Source organism: Muntiacus reevesi, chromosome 9 (genome assembly GCF_963930625.1).
Source record: "Muntiacus reevesi chromosome 9, mMunRee1.1, whole genome shotgun sequence".
Lineage (NCBI taxonomy): Eukaryota > Metazoa > Chordata > Mammalia > Artiodactyla > Cervidae > Muntiacus > Muntiacus reevesi.
In genome coordinates this window covers 16,640,052-16,665,099 of record NC_089257.1, presented here as the reverse complement: position 1 = coordinate 16,665,099, position 25,048 = coordinate 16,640,052, and the positions used below count along the sequence as shown (strand labels likewise).

Here is a 25,048-nt window from a genome sequence, read left to right as displayed (position 1 = left end):
TCGGCAGGACACAGCCCTCAAAGCCGTGGCATGCGAGGTGCCCTTAGTACAGGGACAAGACCTGGAAGTTACTCCTCAGGATCTAAGCCATCAAGGCGCTACACACAACCGAGGTGGGGCCCGGGTCAGCCCTGCCTACGTGGCGCTCTGACCACCATTTCCTGGCTGGAAAAAGGTGCCTCTGTGTCAGCAGGAAACAGCCGCTGGAGAGGTGCAACTAACAGGAGGGGGAAGGGTGCTTGGTAAACTGCAAAAATTCCCTACACGTGTTCCTTCACTGCTCTTCTCCCTGCAAGCTTTAAGCTTGAAATTGTAACAAGTGGCAAAGACAAAAAATTAGAAAGGCCAGTGTCTGGTGTGTGGAGTGCAAAAAAAAAAAAAAAGAATTGTTGACTACAGGGGCTGATGTGGATTCTTAGAACAAAACTCAGCTGAACACCCCCTCCCCCCATCCCCTGTGAGAAACAGGCTGGGAGCGCATCAGCTGCCTGGGTCTCCTTCAGATTCCTAAGACCCCCACCCCCTAGTAAAGGAGCAGTACAAGCAAATTCTTTCATCTGGTGGAAAGCACCTGTTTTATCCCTTCTTTTATTCATGCAACCAGTGTTTACTGGATACTCTCATGTGCCAAGTCCTGTAATTAAAAAGTATGATTACAATTGTGATTAACACTATAAAAGAGATGTACATGACGCCATAGGGCCTATACTCAGGATGTCTAATATCATCACTTACATAGGGGCCTATGATTAGGACAACTGAACCAATCTGATAAAACCAGCGAAGTGTTGATAATGACACTGAGATCCGGAGGATATGCAGATATTAACTAGGTTAAGAGGGCAATAGGAGTAACCCAACCATGAGGAAAGAGCTTAAGCAAATATGATGCAATGAGCCAGAGTGCCGTATGTATTGGTCAGCTTTGGCTGCATAACAAGTCACTCCAAAACTTAGTGGCCTAAAACAACCACTTTTTTAAACCCAGTTTTGTAGGTCAGAAATTTGGCTGGATTCAGCGAGGCACTTGCCACAGTCTAGGTCAGATTGCATCGCTGACTTGGGCTGGGGCTCACTCGTGCACCTGTGTCAGTGGCCAAGTCAGTGAGGAACTGGCTGGCCTTTGGCTGGGGCTCTTTGGTTCTTCACTTTGTGGTCTGTCATTCTCTAGCAAGCTGCCCTGGGTTTCCCTCACAAGGCAGTTAAAGGTGTCTAAAAGACAGCAAAAAGGGACAAGTTCCAAAACTCAGGTACTTCTCATGCCGCTGCACCCATTGACAAAGGCAAGGCATATGGCTAAGCCCAAATGGGGGAAGGGGCACTACCCAAGGGTGTGGTTATAGGGAGAGGTGAACAGATTGGGAGCAGTAACCTCATTCGGTGTGTTCCCGGAATTGAAAGAAAGCCAAAGACCAGAGCGAATGTGAAGGGGAACACGGCTCGGGTGAAGCTAGCGGTGGGCAGGAACCAGGATGTGCAGGGCCTCCAAGAGCACTCCAAGAGTTGGGTCTTTAGACCTAGAAGCAGGCCAGCACTCTGGTTTCTGATTCCCTGCCATGCAGGTTTGTTTATCACAAATAAGTCCTCTGAAGGCTGTACTGCCCTGGGTGACGGCTCTTCCAAGCTTGAGAAGCCCAGGACTTCTGGGGCTGCCTAATCCCAGGAGTTCTCTCTGTCCCAGGCCAACAAAGCTGTGAACTCCACCCCACAGACCAGTTGTTTTCAAGGAATAAGAGCTGGGGAAGCCGCTCAGAGAAGCTGCTAGATTGCCAAGGATCGGAAGGAAAGCAAGCAGGACTGGTATTTCGCCAGTGTAGACAACGGGACAGCTGCACTAGCTGTTAAAATACTGAAATGCACCCGGACCGCGGATAGAGGCCCCTGCCCTGAGTCAGCCCATTCAGGAATATTTTTCCCTCCCCGGCTATCCTGGCCCCAGACCCAGCAATAAAGGGAGTAACATCTGGCGAAGAGTCACCAGGACATCAGCCGCTCCAGACACCGATCCAGCAAGACAAACCACTTGTTAAATACTTTGAACATCACCTCCTGGCTATCAGGTGACTGGTCTCAACTAACCGAAGGGAAATGAAACTGTGAACTCACTGATGAGGGTGTTGAGGGTGACACGAATTCTGAAAACCAGAAACTGGTCATTGAATCCCCTCCTCCATCTCCATGTATCTCCTCCCCAAAGCCAGAAACACCTGGACCCCAACAAGTTCTGCCTTTGCCCTTTCAGCATGTCCCATAATCACACTCAGACATTATTGCACTCTTTTATTTACAGAAAACACAGATAAAGCATTTCAATGTTCATTTAGCAAACTGAACCACTTTTTTTTTTCTTTTTGGCACAAAGAAATATCACAGATGGACCCCAAGATCAATCAGAAAACCATAATATTTATCAGCCATCACTGGTCCAGGGGCAGCCACAAGACTCAGACAGACAGACAGACAGCGTTGCCACAGACTGGAAGAAATAAACAAGGTCCACATTCACCTCACAGTAAAAACCTGCTCACCGACAGGCAAGGGTGGGCAGGAAGGGGCAGTTTTCTCTGCTCCATGGAGTGGGGGGCAATGGGTATTGGGGGGCAGAAGCAGGATGGGGAGGGATAAACACCATTCATAAATTAGAGAGAGGTGGCCTTTTTGTTTTTAACCTCTTACCTTGTTGAAGTAAGACAGTGCAAAAACTACCATACCCTGACCACTCGTCCATTCAAAAAACCTCAGAAGTTGTGTGGTTGGGGTGTCTCTCCTCTCAGGCGCGTGTGTGTGTGTGTGTGTGTGTGTGTGTGTGTGTGTGTGTGTGTATGTGCGTATGTGAATGTGTAAGTGTGGAGCTTGTAAACATTGTCACCATCCACCAGAGACACACACCGGAGTGTCTGAACGGGGTGGGGTGGGGGCTGGACCCCACTTCACCGCCCCCTCTGCCCCAGGGATTCCTGTCCAAGACATAGTGCAAATTTCGGAGACAAAGAGAGGCAGGTGGAAGTTGGGGGGCGGGGCGGACGGGGGGCAGGTGGGACACAAAAGACGGGGTGGGAGAGGGAAGGGGGAAATAAGGCAACAGTTAAAAACGGTCCATGGTATCAAAACCGACACCGTGCGCCCCCTGCCCCGCCCACGGAGCCCCGGTCACGAGAACGGGCGGAAGTCCCGCTCCTCCACCAGGCTGATGGCGGGGTTCTTGAGCTCCTCCTCCGAGCTGGCCATCTTGTAGCCCAGCTGCGCCAGCACGCGCTGGCAGGCGTTCTGGGCGAAGGCCACGATGTCGTAGGAGAGGCGGAAGCGCCACTTCTCGGCCGTGGCCGCCGAGTTGCGCACCGTGCCGTACTTGTGCTTGCCCAGGGCGGGGTCTCCCCGCGTGTTGTTCTGGATCCAGCGCGCCACGTGGCTGTCCAGGGGGATGCCCAGGAACCCGTAGATCTCCTCCGTCTTCTTCATGGGGTTCCTGGCCAGGTCCTCGTAGCGCACCAGCATGTACTTGCCCTTGAGCCACGGGGGCCGCGTGAGGCCGGTGGACACGGAGTTGGAGAAGTCCTCGCACACCGTGGTCAGCTGCGTCGCGTCCAGGTTGTAGGGCTTCCGCCCGGTGCCGTACCAGAGCCGCCAGAGGCGGTAGGTGTCGCGGAAGGTCTCGCTGCGGGAGGCCAGGATGCCCCGGGGGTCCCGCACCAGCTGGATGACCTTGAGGTTGAGGCGGGGGTCTTCCACCAGCGCCCGCAGGTCGTTGACCTCGGGCACGCGCACCGTCTTGATGGCCACGTGGCTGCGCTCGCGGCAGGCCTCGGCGGCCACCGTCAGGTTCAGCAGGCCGCACCTGCGCACGCAGTCCCCCTCCTCCAGCACCAGGTCCCCCGAGCCCGGGGCGTCGCACACCGGCCGGGAGCACAGCACGCGGCTGGCCCCGCGGCGGAAGATCCTGTCCGTGGTGTGGTTGACGGGCGGCGGCTTGATGTAGTTCTCCAGGAAGTAGAGGTCGCAGTCGTAGAGGCTCCTCAGGAGGTCCCGGCTGGCGCCCAGCATGACCCGGCGGTCGGCGGGGCTCTTGCCCTGCGTGAAGCGGGGGATGAGCGTGTTCTGCACGTGGTAGAGGGGCTCGAACAGGTAGAAGACGTCCAGGTGCTGGTTGAAGAGCTGGCCCACGAAGGAGGAGCCGCTGCGCGTGGTGGCCAGGATAAGGATGTGGGTCTTGCGCGAGAGGTTATAGGCGAACGTGGGGCCCTCCTCGCACAGCCGCTCGGCCAGCCCGGCCTCCGCCAGGCCCGGGCAGGTGTGGAAGGACTTGGCCGTGAAGGTGCGGATGGCCGTGTACTGAATGGCGATGGAGGCCAGGGCAAGGAGGAGGACGGCCTTCCAGGAACATTGCATGGCTGGGCACCTTCATGGGGCTGCTTCTCCAGCATGTGAGGTCTGGGGGCCAAGGCGGGCAGCCGTCAGGGGGCAGCCAGGCTTGGATGCCTCTGACGGCTGCGGTGGGGGGCACCAGCTTGCTCCCTGGGAGGAGCTGGGTCTCCATCCCTCAGGGGAGGGACCCCAGCTCCCTGGCTCAGTGCTCCCACATATACCTGAGCACTAAAGGGGCTCCTACTCTAGACTTTTACCATTCTCTGGGGACTCCCGGGGGCTATTAGGGACTGAATAAACCGATTCCCATACCCCAGGATCTAACCTACAGAATACTGTGGGGCCTCCCATCGGGAACTGAGTACCTTAGTGGGGCCTGACTGGGCAAGACGCTAACTCCCTCAACTCTCATACCTGGGGGATGATCAGCCCCCACCTACCTCAAGTCATTCCCCTGTCTCTGCCTATCCACCCCTGCCGGCATCTCCTGGGCCACCTGCATCTTCTTCCACTCCCACGAGCTGGCACCCACTTCCCCATGTGGTCCTCTTTCCTCCATCTTCTGCCCATCCCCAGAGGAAGAAGGGTCCATGTCAGATGCCACCCCCTGACCCACGGCCCCGTGCAAAAAGAATCTGCACACACCTTGAGTGGGTGGGCTGCTAGCAACCTCTGGCCACCGGGCTGGGGAAGGTGGACAACGGCGTCAAGCCCTTCCTGCGCTCCCCACCCAATTTACAGATGCAGGTGACCAGCTTATTCCAGTGGAGGACTCTTGGGGCTCATGGACTCCCTCAGAGGCAGCTGGCCCCAGAGCAGACAGGGTCCAGGGGCTGCTGAGAAACACCCCTTCCCAGGCCCCAGTGGCCTCCAGGATTTTCTCCTGGCCACTGAGGAAGGGGGTGCTCCCCAGGTGGTGCTAGTGGTAAAGAATCCGCCTGCCAATGCAGGAGATGCAAGGTTCAATCCCTGGGTCGGGAAGATCCCCTGGAGAAGGAAATGGCAACCCACTCCAGTATTCTTGCCAAGAGAATCCCATGGACAGAGGAGCCTGGCAGGCTACACAGTCGGTGGGGTCGCAGAGTCGGACACAACTGAGTATGCACAAGTCTACTGAGGAAGGGGTCCAGGTCATGGGGCACATGTGGGAACTGATTTAGCTGGATCGACTGCTTCCTCCAGCACCCCTCCCCCAGCCAGTCCCCGAGGGCCTCCACCCTTAGGCCCTCACCCCCTTCAGCCCACAGGGTGAGCTCGGGGACCCCCCTGTGATTCCACAGTGGCCCCAGAGAACCCAGGCCAGGCAGAGAGAAGAAGGGTGGAAGAGAAGGGGCACCTCAAGGAACAGAGAAAGTGCGGGGAGTGGGAGGGCAGGGAAAGTGGGGGTGTGCTGGGATCCCGGGGGAGGGGCCAACCTGAGCGTGTGAAAGTTGCCCCCCATGCCGAGAGAGGCCAGCTCAGCGACCCGCCCTGGGGGAGGCAAAGGCGGGGAAGGGCCCCACCAACTCACCAAAGAGGGGCTGTTCCGCGCCCGGCAGTCCGCAGCCGCCGGCTCTCCAGGCCTCGCCAGTGGTCACAGCCTCTGCGGCAGTCCCGTGGCCAGCAGACTGCAAGGAGACAGCGAGAGGTGGTGCTGAGGCGGGGCTCCCAGGGCCTTCGCCCCTGTGTCTCCTGCCCCACGGACAGCTCCCCGGGGCTGGGTAACGCAAGCCCTGTCTGCTCTCCCAGATCTGCCCACTGAGACTCGGGGCTCCAGGTAACCCAGTGCCATCTCTGAGTCCCTGGGTCCCTCCCACCCCCTTCACCCGCCTCTCCCACCCACTACCCTTACCCTACGAGAGAGTGATGCTCCAGTGGGCAGGGGGCTGGCAAGCCTGCATGCCCAGCTGAGAGTCAGTGCCCCATTTAGGGGCACCACCCGAGAGGCACTCCTCCCAGCTACCACCCGAGACAGGTGCAGAGAAATCTACTGGACACAAACAGCCCCAGGCTGGCCAGCTCAGCTCAGCGCCCAACAACGGAACCGTCAGCATCAAAGTTTTGCCCGAAAACAGGGCCGACTGCAGCACAGTCCAGATGGGTTCACTCAGCTCAGTGCCCAACAACGGTACCGTCAGGGTCAAAGTTATCCCAGAAAACGGGGCCGGCTGGAGCACAGTCCAGATGGGTTCTGCATTTAAAATCCGCAGCATCCTGACCCTTTGCAATTCACCTTGTTCAGTGATCTTCCCCAGTGGGGGTTAGCGGAAGTCAGGAAGAGCAAGGAGCCTCACCCCAGATCTCCAGGTGGAAGCGGCGGCTCAGTGGAGGCAGCCCACCCGCTGAAGCCCGGGAGGAAGGGACAGAAAGGAAGCGAGGGTCCTCTTCCACCCACACAGAGAGAGGAGAGCGGCTACCTGAAACTCAAAGCAAAAGTGGACCAGGGAACATCCCTGACCCTCACGCTCCTTGCAAACCCTAAATCAAAGCACCAAGGTCACAGCGTTGTTTTGGTGAGTATCCAATGAGTATTTCCTAAGCGCTAAGCAGTTTACCTACCTTGGCTCATCAGTGCTCCACAGGAACTTTACGTGGAAGCCAGCATTGGTTCCATTTCACAGGCAAGAAAGCTGAGGCACAGAGAGGTGGAGAAACCTGCCTGAACTCACATGCCTGGCTTAACCCTCATCCAGCAGGTTCCCCAGAGCCCACACTCCTTCCCTCCAAGGAGACCTGACTTACTGTTCCTCCAGGTTACCCATTTATGGCCTTCAGACATGCATGCAATTAACGTCCCCTGCTCATTTGTGAATCAGTGTGTGAGGCACCGGACGTTAGAAGGCGACGTTCAGATGACTTCTGAGATTTAGAGCATGCTTCTTCCCTTTGCTGTCTGGTCTGGTTGAACTCCGGGGCTCGTGGAGGTTGGGTGAAGGCCTGCGCCTTGTGAGTATTCTTCCCACGTTCACTATTGGGCACAATTCCCCTTGGGGGCGGGACGAGTGGGTCCTCATTTCCCAAATGAGTGCTGTCGGGTTCAGCTCACTCACCCAGCTCTCCACACCAGGGAGAGAGTCTGTTTTCCTGAGAGCCCCTGCTGGAAGGTCAGGGTCCTCATTCCCATTGTTCAGATGATGAAACTAAGGCTCAGAGACTACACCAATGGGCATGGTAAGCAAGTAAGAAGTAGGAGACTCGAGTCGCTCTGGATCAGACACTTGGGCCGGCGCTGTGGCTCTTTTACCATCAGTTTAGTGGGGAAGAAACATGCTGAAGCTTAGGGATGGGCACAGAGGCTGGGGTGACGGCATTGGGCTGGCGGCGGTCCTGGGAGTCTGGTTTTAAGTGTGAAACCCTACTTGGTACTTAAAGGAAGCAGTACTGTGTCACCAGGTGGCGGTAAATAGGGGAAAGGCATAGTCAGAGGTTCTGGGGAACCTCCCGTGTGAGCCGACAAATGCACCCATCCCACACTGCCTCACCCCGTGACAGCAGAAGACGCTTTCTCCATCAGCTGGGTTGCTTGGAGGACCCACAGAGAAGAGCTTCTCAGCTTTATATGTGACCCTCCCCCAGCCCATGCAGAGTGCAGGCCTGCCCTGCCCAAGGGCCCCAAGACAAATGTGAACGTCTTTAGAGAACAGGTATGGAAAATCACCAATATTCGTGCAGAGTAATATTTTTAAATTATTCTGGAGCCCATTCTTTAGCGGCAGTGCTGTTTCATTCAGCCATATTTCCTTTGTATTTATTCACAAGCATGTTATTATCTAGCATGCGCCAGGTGCTGTTCTGAGCACTATGGGCGAAATAACACGAAGGAAAGCAAGTACTTCTGGGCACTCGTGATGTTTCTCCCAGTCATATGCTCCCTTTCCAGGCATCAGCTCATCTAGCACTCACAGTAACCCTGTGGGGTCATGGTCCCATTTTACAGATAAGGAAACTGAGGTTCTACACGGTTAGATAACTTCTCCAAGCTTAGAGCCAGGATTCCAGCCAGGCGGTATGCTCAAATCCTCCTCCCTGACCTACTCCCTCTTCAACTACATGCAACACCCTTTGGTCCTCACCAAGACAGGAGATGGAAGCTTGAAATGGAAGCTTTCCCTTAACTCTTAAGATTCCCGTTCCAAAAACAATTCACCCAAGGTTTTCTTTAGAGATGAGCATCTTTCAAGGAGGAAACCATTTTAAGTTTCTTCCCCTCACTTCCCTGAACCACCAGCACCCCCAAAAACTGTAAGGCCAGGATTGGAAGTTGCTGTCTTTGCCAATAAATCAGAAGGAACTGAAGCATCATTGCGATGCTATAAATCCCCTAAAAAGCAGGAATCCGATTTACAAGGTGCAACCTGGACAGCCGGGAGGGGAATGTGTTGAAGGCAGGCCACTCCCTGTCACCCCACCCCACCCCCAAAGAGGGCAAAGCCAGGGCATGGGAACGGGAAGATGGAGGAAGTCAGGCCCTCCTAGAAATGCCCCTGCTCTCCTGCCAGCCTGGCAGAACCGGGCCCAGGGCCTGCCAAGCGTCCTTGGTATGCTGGAAGCAACTGCCCTGGAAACCAGAGGCCCTGAGGCCCGGCCCCATTGTTCCCAGGGGAGCCCTGGCCACTGCAAGGGATACCCTCAATACCCTCATCCTCTGAGCCGGACTGTGGGCCCCAGAGCCCCTCGCTGGGGCTTCTCGAAGCTTCTGGCCTGGCCTCCCTCCACCTCTGGTGAGTCAAAATCCAGGCAAGCCTTAGACGTGGGCGTCCAGAATCTAACTTCTCTTGGGAGTCACCCACTCTCCAAGGAAAGTTCAGACTTTGGAACCAGCCACCTTCAAATTAGGGTCCAGGATGGGAGGGGGAAACACCTCCCCGTGGGAGAACTAGAAATCAGAGCTAAGAGCTCAAGCCATGAAACCACACCTGCCTGGACCTGTCACTCAGCAGATGCACAGGCCTGTGTGACTCACTCGTTGTCTCTGAGCCTCAGTTTCCCCACTGGTAAAGTAAGTATAACCGTAGCGGTGGTCATGTGGACAAGCGTGTAATATGGTGCAGACTTGCGCTTGGGACGCTGGCTCTGGCACCAGCCCTGTTAATGACCAGATTCCCCCAGTCTCCCCGGACTTCTGATTTTCTCACCTAAGAAGTGGGGATAATTTTAACAAGGCTATTTTTCTAAGACTGATTACTTCCTACAGAGACTAGCGAGGAGGAAGTGCTCAGTAAGTGTTAAGTTACTTTTATCGTCATTAATGTCTCGAGTGCTTTCTGTGTCAAGGAGGTCCCTCAGCACCCATCATTCCTGTGACGGTGAGGCAGACACGGCCCCTGACCGCTGTGCCCAGACCTCTGCCAGGCCAGCCTCTGCGCGGAGCCTCTGCCCTCCTGCACACTCTCCCGGCCGGCGAGCTCTCTCCGGCCGAACCGCCGCAGTGGCTTCCCTGCTGCCCTCTAGTGGCCACATCCCGCAGCGCCGCCCCTTGGCGCTGCGTCTCGGCTGGCTTCAGCATTCCTGGCTGGTTGGCTGCAGTCTAATGTGAGGCCGCAGGCAGGCAGGCGGCGGCGGGGAGGCGATGTTGCAGGAGCGGCGAGGTGGGGAGATGACACGCCCACCCGGGCTGCGGGCTCGGCTCTGTGCTCCCCCCTTGTCTCACCCACACCCCAAGAGGCAGGCGGCGACAGGCAGCCTCATAGCGTCTGGGGGGCCTCGACTCCCTGGTCTCCTCCGGCTCTGGCAGGGACGGGGAAGGGACACCGAATGTCATAGGCTGGAGCAGCCCACAGGCTCTGCATTCCCCTGGCCCTGGCCTCTTTGTGCCTCGGTTTTTCCCTAAACCCAGTCGCCCTCAAGGGCTTCCCAGGTCTGGTCATTGGGATTGTCCGATCCCGGGAAGCCCTTGTGCTTCATCCTCAGGGTCAGGACCACCCTCCCTGAAGGATGGGGGAACCCTCCTTCAGAAGTGGTAAGGCTCCAGTCACCTTCCAAGAGGGTGCCAGGGCTGGCAGCTCTGCCCCTGTCTCAGCCCGATCCGTGGCTGCCCCAGTGAGGCTCCGGAACCAAGGGACGCTGCCCTCTGGCGAGTTAACCTCTGCCTCCTGCTCTGTTTAATCCACGCAACCCAATGCTGTGGTTCTTTGTCTTTTCTGGGTCACAGACCCCCTTGGAGAGACACAACCCCTCTTCCCAGAAGATCTATTTGTGCCCACAGTTTTATACACACAATTAGAAGGCTCTTAAACCTCCTAACACCCACCCATGAGCATCCCTTCTCTTCCCTAGAGACTTAACCCTTTCATTATTAACATTCTCCCCCACCCTAGCGTTTTCTTTTTAACCAGTTCTATCAGAGAAGGCTCCACAGATGTGTTAAGTACCAAGGTGGAACCATCACCCAAGATGCATTTTTAACTAAAAGAAAATTTTTTAAATATAGGGCCAACAAAGACATGGGCAATAGTGTGCCACCATCTCTCAGCTTTTAAAAGGGACTGTATGTGAATATATATATGTATATACACACACACATTTATTTGAATCTATGCATAAACAACCACAAGAACTTGCACTGAACCAGTTAACTGTGGCTGCCAGGTGGGAGGAGCTAAGAGAGGGGTGGGAGGAAGGCACAGTTTGTACTGAGTATGTTGATTCAGTTTGAGTTTATTAACTTTGGGAAACGGAGAGCAGCCACCTCATGCAAGAACTGGAGGGACAGCGGATGGCAGGGTGGGGCACTGAAACCCAGCACCGGTGTCTCACTGTGCCCCCAGGGCACCGCTGTCCCCCGGGCACTGCTGGCCGGCTCTCTCCACCGGCACTTCCAAGGCATCGGGGTTGCATTCACCATCTTTTGGCCAGAAAAACTGGGCTCAGTCTGCTCTGGCAGGAGACAGAAGTCACCTGGGGCTCCTGAGACAAGATAGAAGCTGAAAAGGCGGGAGGCCTCCAAAGGGGGACCTGAGGCTTTGGGAAGAACAGCTAAGGCCCAGTTGGGGAAACGACTCCCCTCCTGGTTTTTCTCCTTGTTCCCTTTTCCCCTACTTTTGTGAAGCCTGGGAAGACAGGAGAAGCAGAGGAAAAAAACCTGATCGTTGTATCAGGTGATGCAGCTCACCAGAGTTAGGAGTCAGTATGGAAGAGCCCCAAGGCTCTGGGGTCCCAGAAACTGGAGCAAGAAGCAGAGGGAACTGGATGGGGGAAGAGATGGAGGGGGGCACAGAGTTGGCAAACAGGCCTCTGGGATGGAGACTGCAGAAAGGAAGTGCTTAATCCCTATGTCTGCAGTGGCCAGTGATGATCCACCATAGATGTTTGTTTAGTTAAGTCTAGAACACAAAACAGCAAAGTTTTTTCTTCCTAAGAAAAATAATGTGATGAAAATGAGGCAAGAGGGAAATAGGGGTATGAAAGTCTGAAAGAACAAGGAGCCAGGTCAGTGAACAACAGCCCATGAGGTTACACAGACAGGTCGGAGTTACCTGGCAGCCAAGGAGAAAAGGGAAATACTTCATTTATGTGTTTCATAGGATCCATGAGGTGAAGATTAAAGCACCTGCTCAAGAGATACCCAACTATTCCTGTTACTGAACCCAACACAAGATTTCCCCAGAAGGCTTTCCTCGAGAGCCCTGAGCAGGTATCACTGTCCTTAAGACCTCACACCTAGTAAGTCCAAGGACAAGTTTAGCGGTCCTCTGTCCTGGAACAACCTTCAAGGTGAGCAGGATGCCCATATGTGGTTCAGCCAGTGCAGCCTTGGGGGGAGGTGGTCTGATGGTGTCCAGACTCAGCCTCTGAGGTCTGGGTCAGCCCAGGGGTGACAGGAAGCCCCAGTGCTTCTTTCTCTTTGGGGTCATGTCCCCTCAATCTGAAACCCTGTGAGGTCTATGATCCTTCTCTCCAGATCCACACCAATCCAAGCATGTGTTTTGCACACAATCCCTTGAGTCCCTGGGCCTCATGGCTTATCCACAGACCCCACGGAACCAGTACACACATCTTTCAGGCACTTCCAATGGGGGGCAAGTTCTCAAAATCATGGTTCCAAAGACAAGCATCCAGAGATAACCATCCACCAACTTTTCACCATAAGCAGGGAGGCTTGGCTATCTCTCTTGAGCCCTGATGTCTCCAGAGCAGATCAGTCCAATAGCCACACGTTTTGACCCTGGGATATGCATGGTGTCCCAAGCCTCCTTGAGAAGTTTACCCATAGGCATGCGAGGAGGCGGGCTGAATGGAGGTTGGACATCTTGGCTGTGGGACCAGCCGGGGCTGGGTTGACTCCTACTGCTGCTTTACCCTGAGCAGAGCACTTAACCTCCATAGGCCTCAGCTGTCCTTATCTATGAAATGAGAAAGACGATCACAGAGTCTTTCCAATATTTGGATTCTGAGACAGAAAGCTGATGAAGCTTAGCACAGGGCTGGGCACAGAGCAGGATTCACTAAGAACCCTGGGCATGATTTTGAGGGACTACTCTGCTTTCAAACTGTGGTGTTGCAGAAGACTCTTGAGAGTCCCTTGGACTGCCAGGAGATCCAACCAGTCCATCCTAAAGGAAATCAGTTCTGAATGGTCATTGGAAGGACTGATGCTGAAGCTGAAACTTTGGCCACCTGCTGCAAAGAGCCAACAGTTTGGAAAAGACCCAGATGCTGGGAAAGAGTGAAGGCACGAGGAGAAGGGGACGACAGAGGGTGAGATGGTTGGATGGCATCACCGACTCAATGGACATGAGTTTGAGCAAGCTCTGGGAGACAGTGAAGGACAGGGAAGCCTGGCGTGCTGCAGTCTGTGGGGTTGCAAAGAGTCAGACACGACTGAGCGACTGAATAACAACAACTCAGACCTGCAAACAGGCAATAGTGAAGTCGCTCAGTCGTGTCCGACTCTTTGTGACTCCATGGACTGTGGCCTACCAGGATCCTCAGTCCATGCAATAGTGGCCTGGAAACGTTCAAAGAAATTACAACAGTGCCACAGACTCCTCCATGAAGCTCTCACCACCTGTGTAGGTTGGAGACCCTTATTGTTCAGACCTCAGAGGCTACCTGCAGTCCTGCCGGTCAGCGGTCCCGCCAGACCTGAGGAAGCTTTTCCCCAGCAGCGGGGAGAGTGATCGACCTCCTGCCGCAAGGGCCCAGTGTGCCTGACTCCTCGCTGGGTAGGGATGAGTCAGAAGGGCCCAGTGGGCTGATCCTACCACAGCCTGGCCTGTGGTAGGCGGAACCCTCTGCAGCCACACGGGCGGAAAGGCCCCGGTTTCCTGTCCCCCAGCCCCTCCCCAGCAGCCAGAGTCGTCATCGGAGTAGCACCCAGGCCCCGCCCCCTGGATACCCCGGGGCTTTGGCCCCTCCTCCCGGCTTCAAGGATGAGAAACAGCCTACGGGAGCTAAAGCGCAGACCGCTGCTGCCCGAGGGGCTGGGAGGAGGGGGGCATCTGCCCCTGGATCCTGGAGTCTCTAGTCTCGGGCCACCTGCGTGAGGCCCAGCTGGCCCCTGGGGGTGTGGGAGGGAGGGCTGGGTGCGGGGGAAGCTCACCTGAGCTTTGGGGCTATCACATGGGATGGACGGGGTACTGAAAGGGTGCTGAGCCGTGAAAGGCACCAGGATTCCTGGCCTCCAGAGGAGAGGAATTCAACCCGGGGCCAGTGGCGAGGCTTGATCGCTCAGAGCTTTTGTGAAATAAAGTTTTATTAAAGTATATTCTGATATAGACATCAGAAGGGGGGCAGAGAGAGTGCTCCCCCCCCCCCGCCCCCACCAGTCTTTAGCCGGATGTTATATAGCTCCTAGCAGGCTGCTAATTAAAGACAGGAAATGTCTCAGAACTCAGAGCCTGGCAACAGCCCCTCACCCACGACCTGCGTTTTGAGATCTTGCTGGCACAAGGTGAAGTTGTCCCGGGCCATAAAATGATTGACGTGAATGTTGAAGAAAGGCAGGTTTCCAAGCAAAGACACAGTCTCATTAACATAGCTTAAGAGAACATTTGCATGAGTGAAACATACTGGTTTGTCAAGGAAAACATACTGGTTCTGAGTATTAGGCAGATCCAAGTTGAAGACAGTCTAGGGTAAATACATAGCTCATTAACATAGCTTAAGAAAAACATTTCCATAAGAAAAATGCATTGGTTAGCTCAAGGTTTGAGAAAAGTTAAGTTCAGGTGGAAATAGGTGTCGTCATGGCAACACTGAATTTTAAAAGAAACCTCTTTGTAAATTTGTATAGAGAAGGGGAAAAAAAAAGTCTGACACTTTTAGTTTGTTTCCTCCTGCCACTCAAGAGCGAGATTTAAAAATGTCTGACACTTGCATCCTATTTCCTCCGTTTGGAGACCCCTGACCTTCCTGCCTGTCACCCTCTCAATACCCAGAGATGATCAGAGGCCTCGCTCCCTTCAAGCGGGGGCTTTCCACAGGTACTGCTGCCATCTTTCACAGACAAGGAGCATGAGGCTCAGACAAGTGAGGGAACTTGTCCAAGTCTGTGCGGCTTGTCCTTGGTGGGGGCTCAGCTCCGAGGACCCCTAAGCCCTGGCCCTGACCACAAAGCTTAAATCCCCAGACCACACCCAAGAGCACGGAATGGAACCAGCAGCTGGAGACTAGAGCGGACAGGCAGGACCAAGGTGGCTGCCGGGATGCCTACACACACCAGTGCCAGCCTTGACCTCAGCGTTCACCCAGACCCAGAAGCGGGTTCACCCAACAGACACCTAGTGACCATCTCCAAGGATCAGACCCCTGCTGTGTCAGCCGGAGGGACGCGGGCTGCCTGCAGCCCTTCCTGCCTGATTCCTGGCACAGCACAAACGCGTGGGTACCATCTCACCGCTTCCCAAGGGGTTCTCCCCTCAGCTGAATGACAAAGAGAAGCCCGTCACATAGACTGGCAAAAATAACGGTGCGAGCATGCGGAGGGTGCAGGGCGATGTCCCACCAGACAGGCAGTAACCAGAACACACTCTGCCCCCCACTCCCGGGCCCTAGCTCTGGTTAAACAAGTAGAGGCGGGGGAGTAGGTGGTTTCATGGCCAGCAGGGCCCGAAATGCCCAAATGCTATGCAGCCAAGAGGACACCCAAAAATGTCTTGATTACCACCTGGCCTGGAACGGTCTGGAATGGGGCAGAGGGTTTGGGCTCAAGGCCCAGAAGGTCCCCCTGGCCCCCTAAGCCCAGAACTCACCACCAGCCCCCAGCTGGCCTCAAGGATGCCAGACAGTTCAGTCTGTCAGTTGTCTGTCTCCTGGATGTGAAGTGTTGGGGAGAGAGCGCTCACAGGTACCATGACAATCAGATGGGGCACCTCTGTGTCTGCCCCTACGTCAACAGGGACCTCCCGAAAAAGACGTGACCGCAACAGATCCGCGGAGGAGCCATCTCACAGGGGAGGGGCCGGGGCTCCCTGAGGCCAAGCGGCGTGCTGAGACAAGGCCGGCGAGGGGCCGGATGCAGGTTACAGGGTTCTGTGTGTAAGGTGCGTACGCAGCCAAGTCCTCACCTGTCTGAGTTTCTCCCTAAAGACATACCTTCCCTCCCTGAACCCCCTAAAACCCATGGTCTGGACCACCCCAACTATTTTCCTGACCCTGTTAAGGCACGCTTAAGAGGTCAGGAGCAACACGGCAGAGGCTGAGACCCAGACCTTGGAGCCAGGGCAGGCTTACCCTCACAGGACTTTCCCAGGCACCCAGGGAGAGGAGAGATCACCCACCTCCCTTAAATAAGATCAAGAACGAGACACCCTTAATGTTAGGGTAACGCTCTTAGTGCACTGTGCAAGGTACTCACTCCACGGCACCTTTGAAATGTCAGCACCAGACTTGTCTATCATCTTCATCTGCCTACAGAATCCCCGAGGGAGGGCCCCAGGCCCTCTGCCCATCCACCCATCTTGAGGTGGGGGATGCCCAACTTGGGGCCCTCAGCACCCCGCAAGGATGCAGTGGGTGCTAAACGACTCATTTTCCCCAGCAGTGACCCAGAGAAGGGGAGGACTGTGCTCTGTTCTCTGTCCCAGAGGAAGAGATGAGCGTTTCCGACAATTCCCAGCCCATGGCCTTCCAGCTCTAATCAAGGAGCAAACACAAAGAGAGAATCTCTAAACATTTAGAAAACGTGGGAACTCTGTGCCCCACGCGGTACCGTGGGGATTTATAAAGAACAAATCATGCCTGACAAACTTGATCGCTTTCTTGATAGAATTACAAGACTGGGAGATGAAGGAAATGCAGGCAGGGTAATATATCTTGATTTTTAGCAAAGCATTTGATACAGCGCCTCGAGTAATCTTACAAAATTAATTCAAACAGACTTGGCCCTAAGCACTTGTCATGGGGCTGAAAGCAAGAAGGGGCAGGTCCTAAAGGTCCCAGGTGGAGGAGAAAAGCCCGGGGGGAAGGAGCTGAGGGACAGAGCCCGGGAGAGAAGGCAGGGCTGCCAAGACCCAGCTCCGTTGGGTCAGATCTTATCTAACATCTTCATTAACGATCCTGAGAGAGGGAGTAAACAGTCCGTTAATGAAATTTGCAGAGGGTATTAAATCGGAAGGTGTTGTGAACACCAATGAGGATGGCAAAGCGGTCCAGACAGACCTGGGGGAAGAACCTAGGCAGGAAACTGTCAGCATGGAGGGGGATGGGGGTCCGGGGATTCTGGGGCCACCTGGAGCTGTCAGGGAAGAGGGAAGGACATCCCCAGGGCCGGGGTGGGGGTGGGGGCAGCCAAGGCCAGCTCGAGTGATTGCTTTGACTGGCAAAGCCCAAGGATCTCAGTTTTCCCATCTGTAAAACAGAAGGAAGAGCAAGCAGGTGTGAAGGATGAGCCGTAGCTCCGAGAGCTGGTACTGATGCAGGGACTGCCTTTAGGGAGCTTGGAGCGGACGCCCTCCTTATGGGAGGGAAGGAGGGGGACAGTGACCAGTGATGTGGAGAAGAGGAAGGGTTGTCTGCAGGCCAGGGAGGGGAGGGCAGCAACTGCAAGACGGGCCGGTGAGGGAGACTGGCTGGGCCATCACTGGAGCCCAGAGTGGCCTCAAGCCACTGCCTAGACACTGCCCAGAGGCGCAGGTTGCTGGGGTGAGCAGATGCGGGAAGGCGCCCGTCTCCCAGCCTGCTGGGCTGGAGCCCAGAGCCAGTCCAGATTTGTAGGGCACTCTGGGCACACTTCAGCGGCAGAGGTTCTAACCTGCAGGGATGAGGAGGCCAGCATCTGTTATCTTTCTGGAGAGTTCCTGATTCCTCCTCAGTGGACCACCAGGAGATGCTTCTCCAGCCGAGTGAACCCACCTCTCCAGGATCCAGGAAGGTCACCCCGGCTCCAGTCCCCTCTCTCCATCTTCAGAGCTCCAGGGGGCCAAAGCAGGATGCTGCCCGGCCTTCTGGATTTGGGAGGATGTGTTCCCACAAGCCTCCCAGGCAGGTGGGGTCTGAACGGGAGCCAGAACTCCCGAACGGTGCTCAGACCCTCAGCCACCTAAACATGTGCTCTGTGGGAGGAAGAAAGTGATGGCTGGTTCCCAGCTGGGGGTGCACCGGTGGTTGCTGGGGAGGCTCCTACATGAAGCAGGAGGCCAGCCCCGCCAGATGTCAAGACCATCTTGCCGGATGCAGGGGGGTGGATCCAGGTGAAGGCACCTCCGGGGGGGTGCCCTTCCAACACCCTGAATTAGGCACTCACTGAACACTCACTACGGCCGTGTGCTCGGCGTGTTCCCCGGGTTAACGCATTGCCCTTCACAACAGCCCTGTGAGGTGGGTGAAGAGCTCTTACCTTCCCATTTCACAGAGGAGGAGACTGAGGCAAACGCTGGTGGCCATGAGCCCTACCACCTAGTCAGAAAGCCCGTGGAAGAAGCAGAACCTGCCAAGAGCCACAGAGGAAGCTGATCAGCTCCCGGGGTGAGGGGGTAACCCAGTGGGTGGGGAGAGGCAGCCCCTCCCACAAGGACCCCCAGAGGCTTGCCCGGCCACTCCCTGCTCCCCATGAAGGGAGTTGGTCCAACTCCTACCACACTTGTGGAGCCTGGATTTTTACTATATGTTTCCCTTCTCCCCCACCACCGCCGCGATACACCGAGTCCTCTGAACAAGTCTGTTTCCATGGGAACCATACCGTGACTCAGGGCTTCGGGACCTTCTCTGAACCAGATTATGAATATCAAATGCTCTCTCCCCGCACCAATGCAGAGTGAGTTGGAAAAGTAAAGAGAGACCCACAGTGGGAAAGGGAGGGAGACAGCGGTGTGGGCAAGGGGAACTGCGGGGGGCCGTGGTGGGGTGGGCGGAAGGAGGTTCAAGCCTCTCCCGGCCCAGTGAGAGCGCAGCATCTGGGCCCCCTGCAGACTCAGCGGAGCACAGATGCACACCTCCTGCGTGTTCATGTGGCCGGTGTACTCACCCCTGTATCAGCACCCTCAGGGCACTCCTCCTCGGGAACTAGGGCCCTAGAAGAATGCATCCCCTCTAACGGGGACCTGCCCATGCCAAAGGTGGCCCCACAGCAGGGAAGCTTGTCAGCAAGAGGAGCTTGACTTCAGATGCTGAAGAGGAACCCTCCAGCCAAAAACATGGCAATACTCAGCAAAGAGGGAAATTTGGAATTTTAAGGGGAAAATGTGCTTCCGCTTGGCGATGAGGTCGGTTGTTAACGGTGTGTGCCAGGAAGGAGGTGGGGCTGGGATTTCAAAGCTTCAGCAGGGTTGGGGGCACCGTTAGCACAGACAGCCTCTCACTTCCCCACCCCACCCCAGCCCCCAGCCCCAGTCCACGGCCCTGGCCTAGCCCCTCACCTGCCAGCATCAGGACAGCAGCAGGGAAATGAAAGTTTGCAGTGCCCGGCTCCGGGCCTCCCTCCGGGGGCTAAGGCCCCAGGGCAAATCCACCCCCTCCAGGCCCCAGTAGCTCCCTGAAGATCCGGGAGGGAGGGGAAGAGAAGAGATTGGAGGCTTGATACCTCCCTGGTGAGTCCAGTGTGTGAGTCATGACGGGTGAGAGCACTTGGAGAAGGAAACAGGGTCACGGTGCTGCCTGTAAGTGTCCCCGGCTGCTGTGGACGGGAGCCTGGGGACTGCCCATCTTAAGTCAGGTCCCTGCCTGTGGCAGCCAGCCCCACCTCAAGGGGTTGAGGAACCCTTGAAGCAGGTACCTGGTACCTCGGGCCCCCACCTGCTTGCCTCTTACACCTACGGCTCCTCTGGCTGGCCAGAGCAGCTACCCTCCCAGTCAGGGTCCCACCTCCCACCCCCAGCCCCAGGTCCCCTCTGCCTCCAGTCCTTATCTACCCTCTGGACATCCACCTCCCTACCCCCTGCCTTCACCTCTCTGTCAAAAGTCTAAGCTCATTCTCTGGCGCCTGGACTCCCTAGACGCCTCCAGCTTCGGAGCAGTGTTTAAGACCATCAGGAGAAAAGCCGCACCAGAGGTGAGGAGCTGTAACCCTGGGAAGGGGCGGGCGCAGGATGGAGGTGGGAGGTGGGGGGAGGGTACCCTGTGGCATCGCAAATCAGGCCAAGGTGCCACCTGAGGGCTACCATTCGGTCTTACCTTTTAACCCCTAGCTTCCCGGCCAGGGCCACTCTGGGTTCCCAGAGCCTGGGAGGGGCTGCTCTCCAGGAGGGGAAGAGCAGGCGGGTGGTTCTGGCTTCCGTGGGAGGTCTGCATCTTCCAGCAGCCCCTGTTCCCCCCTCCCCCTCCAAGACCAGTTCCTCGCAGAGTGGTGGGTGCGGGTGCGGGTGCGCGGCAGAGGCTGGGGGCAGGAAGCAGACGACTGCCCCCGTCTCCGCGTGCAGCGTGGTTTTGGAAAGTTGGTACAGACGTGGGGACCCCAGGGTCTCCAGGGGTCGCAGCAGCCCCAAGCCCGGCAGGCTATGGGACGCCGAGCCTCGGGCAGCCCCCGAGTGCGCTCCGCAGCGGAGGGGAGCGGGCGCCTCGGGGCCGCCGAGCGACTCAAGTTTGCTGCCCTCCCCGAATGGGGGCGGGGAGGGCTAGGGCGATCGCGGCGCTCACCCGCCGCCGGCCCTGGAAAGCCCCATCCTGCGCCCGACAAGCTGCTGTCCTCCCCCCGCCCCGCACCGCCCGTAGCGACTGTCCCCGAGCAGAGGGGCGTCTCCCACCGCGCCCGCGCCCCTCCCGGCTGCTGCGGCGAGTGTCCGCTCCCTCCCGCCCCGGGGCCCGCGGGGCCCGGCCGGTACCTGGTCGGGGGCGCACCGGGAGCCGCTGCAGCGCCCAGCGCCGGCTCCATCCTGGGATCTGGAGTCAGGCTCGCCGGGGGCCGGCGGGCGGCGGCGGTGGCGGCGGCGGCGGCGGCATCCTCCGCCTCCCGCGCCCTCGTCCTCGGCCTCCCTCCTCCCTCCTCTTCCACCGCCTCCGCGCGCCCCTCACGGGCCCCTCTTCATGGCCCGGGGGCGCGAGCCCAGGACCTCTCGGACAGCTGAGAGCGTTCTCCCGGTCGGGGTACGGGATCGGGGACCAGAGCGCGAGAACCCCGGGGGCGCCGGGCCAGGGGCCGGGAGCCGGGACCGAGAGCGCAGCAGTCCGGGGCGCCGGAGCCTCGCCGAGCGCCTGCCCGCCCTGCGTCCCGAGCCCTGGGCAGCAGCGGCGGCGGCTACGGCGCCGAGCTAGCGGCGGGCGCTGCGGTCCGGGCTCCACCCCCCGAAAGCCGCCCGCCCCTCGGCTGCCGCCCGCCCCTTGCTCTTCCCCACCCCGCCGGCGCGCGCCCTCCCGCTCCCCGCGCCGCCCTGCCGGCTCCGGTTCCCCGCGCTGCTCCAGCCACCAGCCCTCGGGACACCCCCGTCCGCAGGCCGGTTCCTGTGCTAACCCATCCAAACCCGGGGGGAGCCACACCCACAACCCGGATTTTGGGAGCCCGGCGAGCCAAGGCGCAGGCTACCCATTGGCCCCACTTTCTGTACTCACCCCCACCCCGCCCTCGGTGCGGGGGGGTGGTGGCGCTCACCGAGGGCCTGCGGCCTGAATGCCCCTCCACCTCCAGAAGTTCGCCTGCAGCCCCCAGCCTGGTCCCGGGACCCCAGAACCCAGAACAGGAACCTTTTTGTATCTTTTGGTACCAACACCCCAGCACACACCCCTAGGTCACGCCCCTCCACCCCCTTTATTTCTCAGATGTGGAAATGAATCGTTTGCCTCTGCTCCGTTGGTACCTCTTGGGCGGGGTCCACAGGGTGTTTGGGGTGGGGGGCAGGCATTAAAGTGCATTTGCTGGCGGACCCTCTTCCAGGCCAGCCCTCCACCCCGCCCCCGCCCCCACCCCCACCCCCACCCCGTCCTGCCAGCCAGATGCTGGGGCTCCTAGGTAGAAATCCCGAGCCGCTGCCTCCCTTATGTAGGGAGACCCGCGGGCAGAGCCCAGAGCCGGCAGGCAGGCTGAGCACCTTGGCCTCTCCTTCTTTGCACAAATATTGACTGAGCATCTCCCGAAGGCCACATCTTGCATGGGCACCAGGAACTCGTTAGTGACAAGACAAATGGACCCCTGGCCTCTCAGAGTGAAGGGTAGGAGAAGCAGGGCAAACAGACAGAGAGTACCTGGGAGCAGTGGCCCCTGGGCTGGAGGGGACAGAGGGAAGCGCAGCTCTGCCACCATCTCTGACTGTGCAGGGGCTGGCCACCATGGGACCCTGTGTCACTCCTCATCCTCTGTCACTCCTCAGCTTCTGACCAAGCAGTTATCTTCTGAGGCCAGAGAAGGCAGTCAGCTTCCATCTCCACCCATCTCTGAAACTCTGATTTCCAGTTATAGCCAGACAGGAGCCAGAGAGTCATGGGTGACTTGAAAACTTCAGGCGACCCAGGGAAGCCTCCTCGCCCAACCACAGACAGCATGGTTGAGTGGCTGGCGTGGGAGCCCTTGGGCCACAGTCTGCCGAGTATGTGCATGAAGGATGCAACCTCTTTGCGCCTCAGTTTCCTTCCCCAGAAGATGGAGATACCAGTCCTCACCTCTCGGGGCTGCTGTAGAACACTAGGTGGTAAAATGTGTGCAAAGCACCCAGCCCTTGCCAAGTGCTTAATAACTGCACGGTGCTGTTACTGCTACTGGCAGGTTGGGGTTCAGGGTAGCCAGAAATGAACATGAAACTCAGTCACCCAGAGAAGGATGTGGCCTCTACGCTTCTCTAAGGGCCTCAGTATTCGGACCACTGAGACCTTCTCTCCGCCAGAGCCAGATGGCATGAAAGCCTCTGCCCCCCAGGGGCCCTCCAAGACCAAACAGTCATTTATCTCGGTCACAACAGCAAATTCCTAATTAGATAAACTCCCCCACGGCCAGTCTGGCAGTGGATCCCCATCAAGCCGTCACGATCCGATGTTACCCACGCTCATCTTCCAGTGGGTTCTTCAGCTGCGGCGGCCTCAGTGTGGCCACAGCCAGGATGGTAGCCCCAAGCCTCCCTCTCCACCTCAAGCTGAGCAGACCTGTCTCCCCACGTGCTCCCCCGCAAGGAGTGGCAGTGCCCTGGGATGCCCCGTGGGAGTGCTGACCTTCCAGGAGCAAGGACTTCCGTGTTTCAAAACCCCGTTCATCCCTCTAGAAAACCAGTCTCCAAGAGCCCAGCGGTGAGCCATCAGGACCTTCCCTTTCACCCAGAGCTAATCCCTCCCCGCCATCTGCAGGAGTAGTTGGGGGTTTAGAGAGCACCTCCTCTATCTCGCCCTCTCAGATCCAGCGCCTCATTTTTCAAATTCTAGTGTGTTTCGAGTGGAGAGGAAGGAAATGTACCCCTGGCCGACATGAAAAGATTGGTGGGGTTGTAATGGAAAGACGGAGTGGAATTCGGAATTTTTTTTTTTTTTTAAGACAATTTAAACTCTAAAAAATAGACAAAAGACCTGGTCTGGGGAACACGGGGATTCTGTTTCACTTCCTGGGATCTCCCGGTTGACAGGCATGAGTGTTTCCTGAGCACCTTCTGTGTGCTCAGCACTGTGGCAGTCGCTACAGGGGAAGAGAGGAGGGAGAAAACGGGCCTTTGCTCAGGGAATTTGGATCCCAAGGGAGGAGCCAAAAGCAGTTGATACAAACGTGCCTTGAGTGCAAAACATGTAGCTCTGCAAGTGGGAGGACGATGGAGCCTCGGAGGACCATTCAGGGAGGGCTTCCTGGAGGAAGAGGGCATTGAACTGAGGCTTGAGGGATGGATAGGGTGTAAAAAAGGCAAAGGAGCAGGAGAGGCTGTGAGAAGCAGCTGCGGCTCGCTGGACGGAGCTTCTTTGTGGAATAACATAGGAAGGTTAACTTTAATGACTAACATTCAGGGTCTTACCCTGTGCCGGGCACAGCACTATTTACTTGGTGTGGATTATTCAGTTTCATCCTCAGAACAACGCTGTGAAGGAGGTGTGAGCATTCCCATTTCAGAGATGAGGAAAGTGAGAGCCAAACAGGTTAAACGGCTTGCCCAGGCTTGCAGAGCTGGTGGGCAGCAGAGCCAGCGTTTGAGCAAGCAGGGTGGTTGGTTCTACCTGCTAACCATTTAGATGCCCCATCACTGCCAGCCTGACTCTAGGGAGGGCGCCTACAGGGAGGAGTGGCAGGTCGAATGGGCTGGAAAGGACGGTGGCAGGGGTTGGGGCCTTCAAAAGCCCCCAGACACGGGGGCTTCCCGAAGCAGAGCCCCCAGACCGCCGTGGGGAGCCCTGAAATGAGTTCTCCCTTCAGTGCACAGGTCCCCGGGGCTTGGGGAAATTGGTTAAGGGATCTGGGGACTCGAGGTTTCAGCTTTTTAATATCCCTCACTGTCCAGGCGGTGGCAGGCTGTGCCGCCCACCCGGTTATTTCAGTCTGTTCCCAGAGATTGATGGCCCAGGTTCTGATTTAAGACCTGCGGCAGGGATCCTCAATTTGCCCTGCCTCACAGGGACGCTGACAAGGCAGCCAGGGTGTGGAAGATGACTCCTGGCTGGCCCCGGACGTCAGGCCTGAGAGCCTGAAGCACCTGGAGAAAGTTCCAACCTGAAAAGCCTGGGCAGAGGCGGCAAGGCCCCGCGGACCCGTCCTCTGGAGCCTCAGTTTCCCCATGGATGATGTGAAAGAGAGGCCCACTGGATGATAAGAGTTGGAGGGGGCCTCAGAAGCGAGCTAAACCAACTCCCTCATTTCATAGATCAGCAAACTGAGGCCCAGAGAGGTTAAGCAACTTAGCCGAGGCCACACAGGAAGTGAGTTGAAATGAGTGGGTCTCCAGCTCTTGGGAGGAAAGGTCTCTTACCTATCTCTTTTCTCCCAGTTCTGCCCTGTCCTAGTTGAAGTCTTATTCTGGATGAATTCTTCTTCTAGATGAATCAAAGGACCTCAACTTCTCTGTGGTTGAAATAAGACAAATATTTGTGGACCTTACCTGGAACCCCAGCTTCCTTAGGAATATGTGATCCCATTTCTTTCTCATAAGAACCCTGTGGGTCACCAGGCCCACAGGTCACCAGGCCTCATGAGCTTCAAGATTCAGAATGTATCATTTTGGTCAAAACTCCCAAATTCCTGTTCTTTCCCATTCCTGCCCTGTCAGATCCTCAAGCTGAAGCCCCTTGAAAGGTCACCCTACTGTCCCACCTAAAGGGTCTCTGAACCTCTCAAAGGGAACTTGTGCTGCTCCCAGACCAGCTTGACCAGTGCCATCACCACTGACCATCTGTCTTGTCTGCTCCTGCTCTAGAACCTTCCAAACGCCATGAGGCTACTTGA

The 25,048-nt window shown here is 56.8% G+C and overlaps 1 protein-coding gene across 7 annotated transcripts; it reads right to left on the bottom strand.

Annotated features, from left to right (window-relative positions):
- Window positions 1–2,278: 2,278 nt before the first annotated feature.
- Window positions 2,279–20,962, bottom strand: CHST1 (carbohydrate sulfotransferase 1). Of its 7 annotated transcripts, XM_065944975.1 has the most exons (5): window positions 20,538–20,962; window positions 18,119–18,208; window positions 6,901–6,971; window positions 5,873–5,969; window positions 2,279–4,428 (listed from the first exon to the last, which is right to left on the bottom strand). In XM_065944975.1, exon 5 carries the CDS (start codon window positions 4,384–4,386, stop codon window positions 3,151–3,153), a length of 1,236 nt encoding a protein of 411 aa, XP_065801047.1. In that variant the 5' UTR covers window positions 4,387–4,428; window positions 5,873–5,969; window positions 6,901–6,971; window positions 18,119–18,208; window positions 20,538–20,962; the 3' UTR covers window positions 2,279–3,150. The 7 variants fall into 7 exon arrangements, with proteins under 7 accessions (XP_065801047.1, XP_065801043.1, XP_065801045.1 ...); XM_065944971.1 differs by lacking the exon at window positions 6,901–6,971; XM_065944973.1 differs by lacking the exons at window positions 6,901–6,971; window positions 18,119–18,208 and adding an exon at window positions 6,636–6,758.
- Between the last annotated feature and the right edge of the window lie 4,086 nt (window positions 20,963–25,048).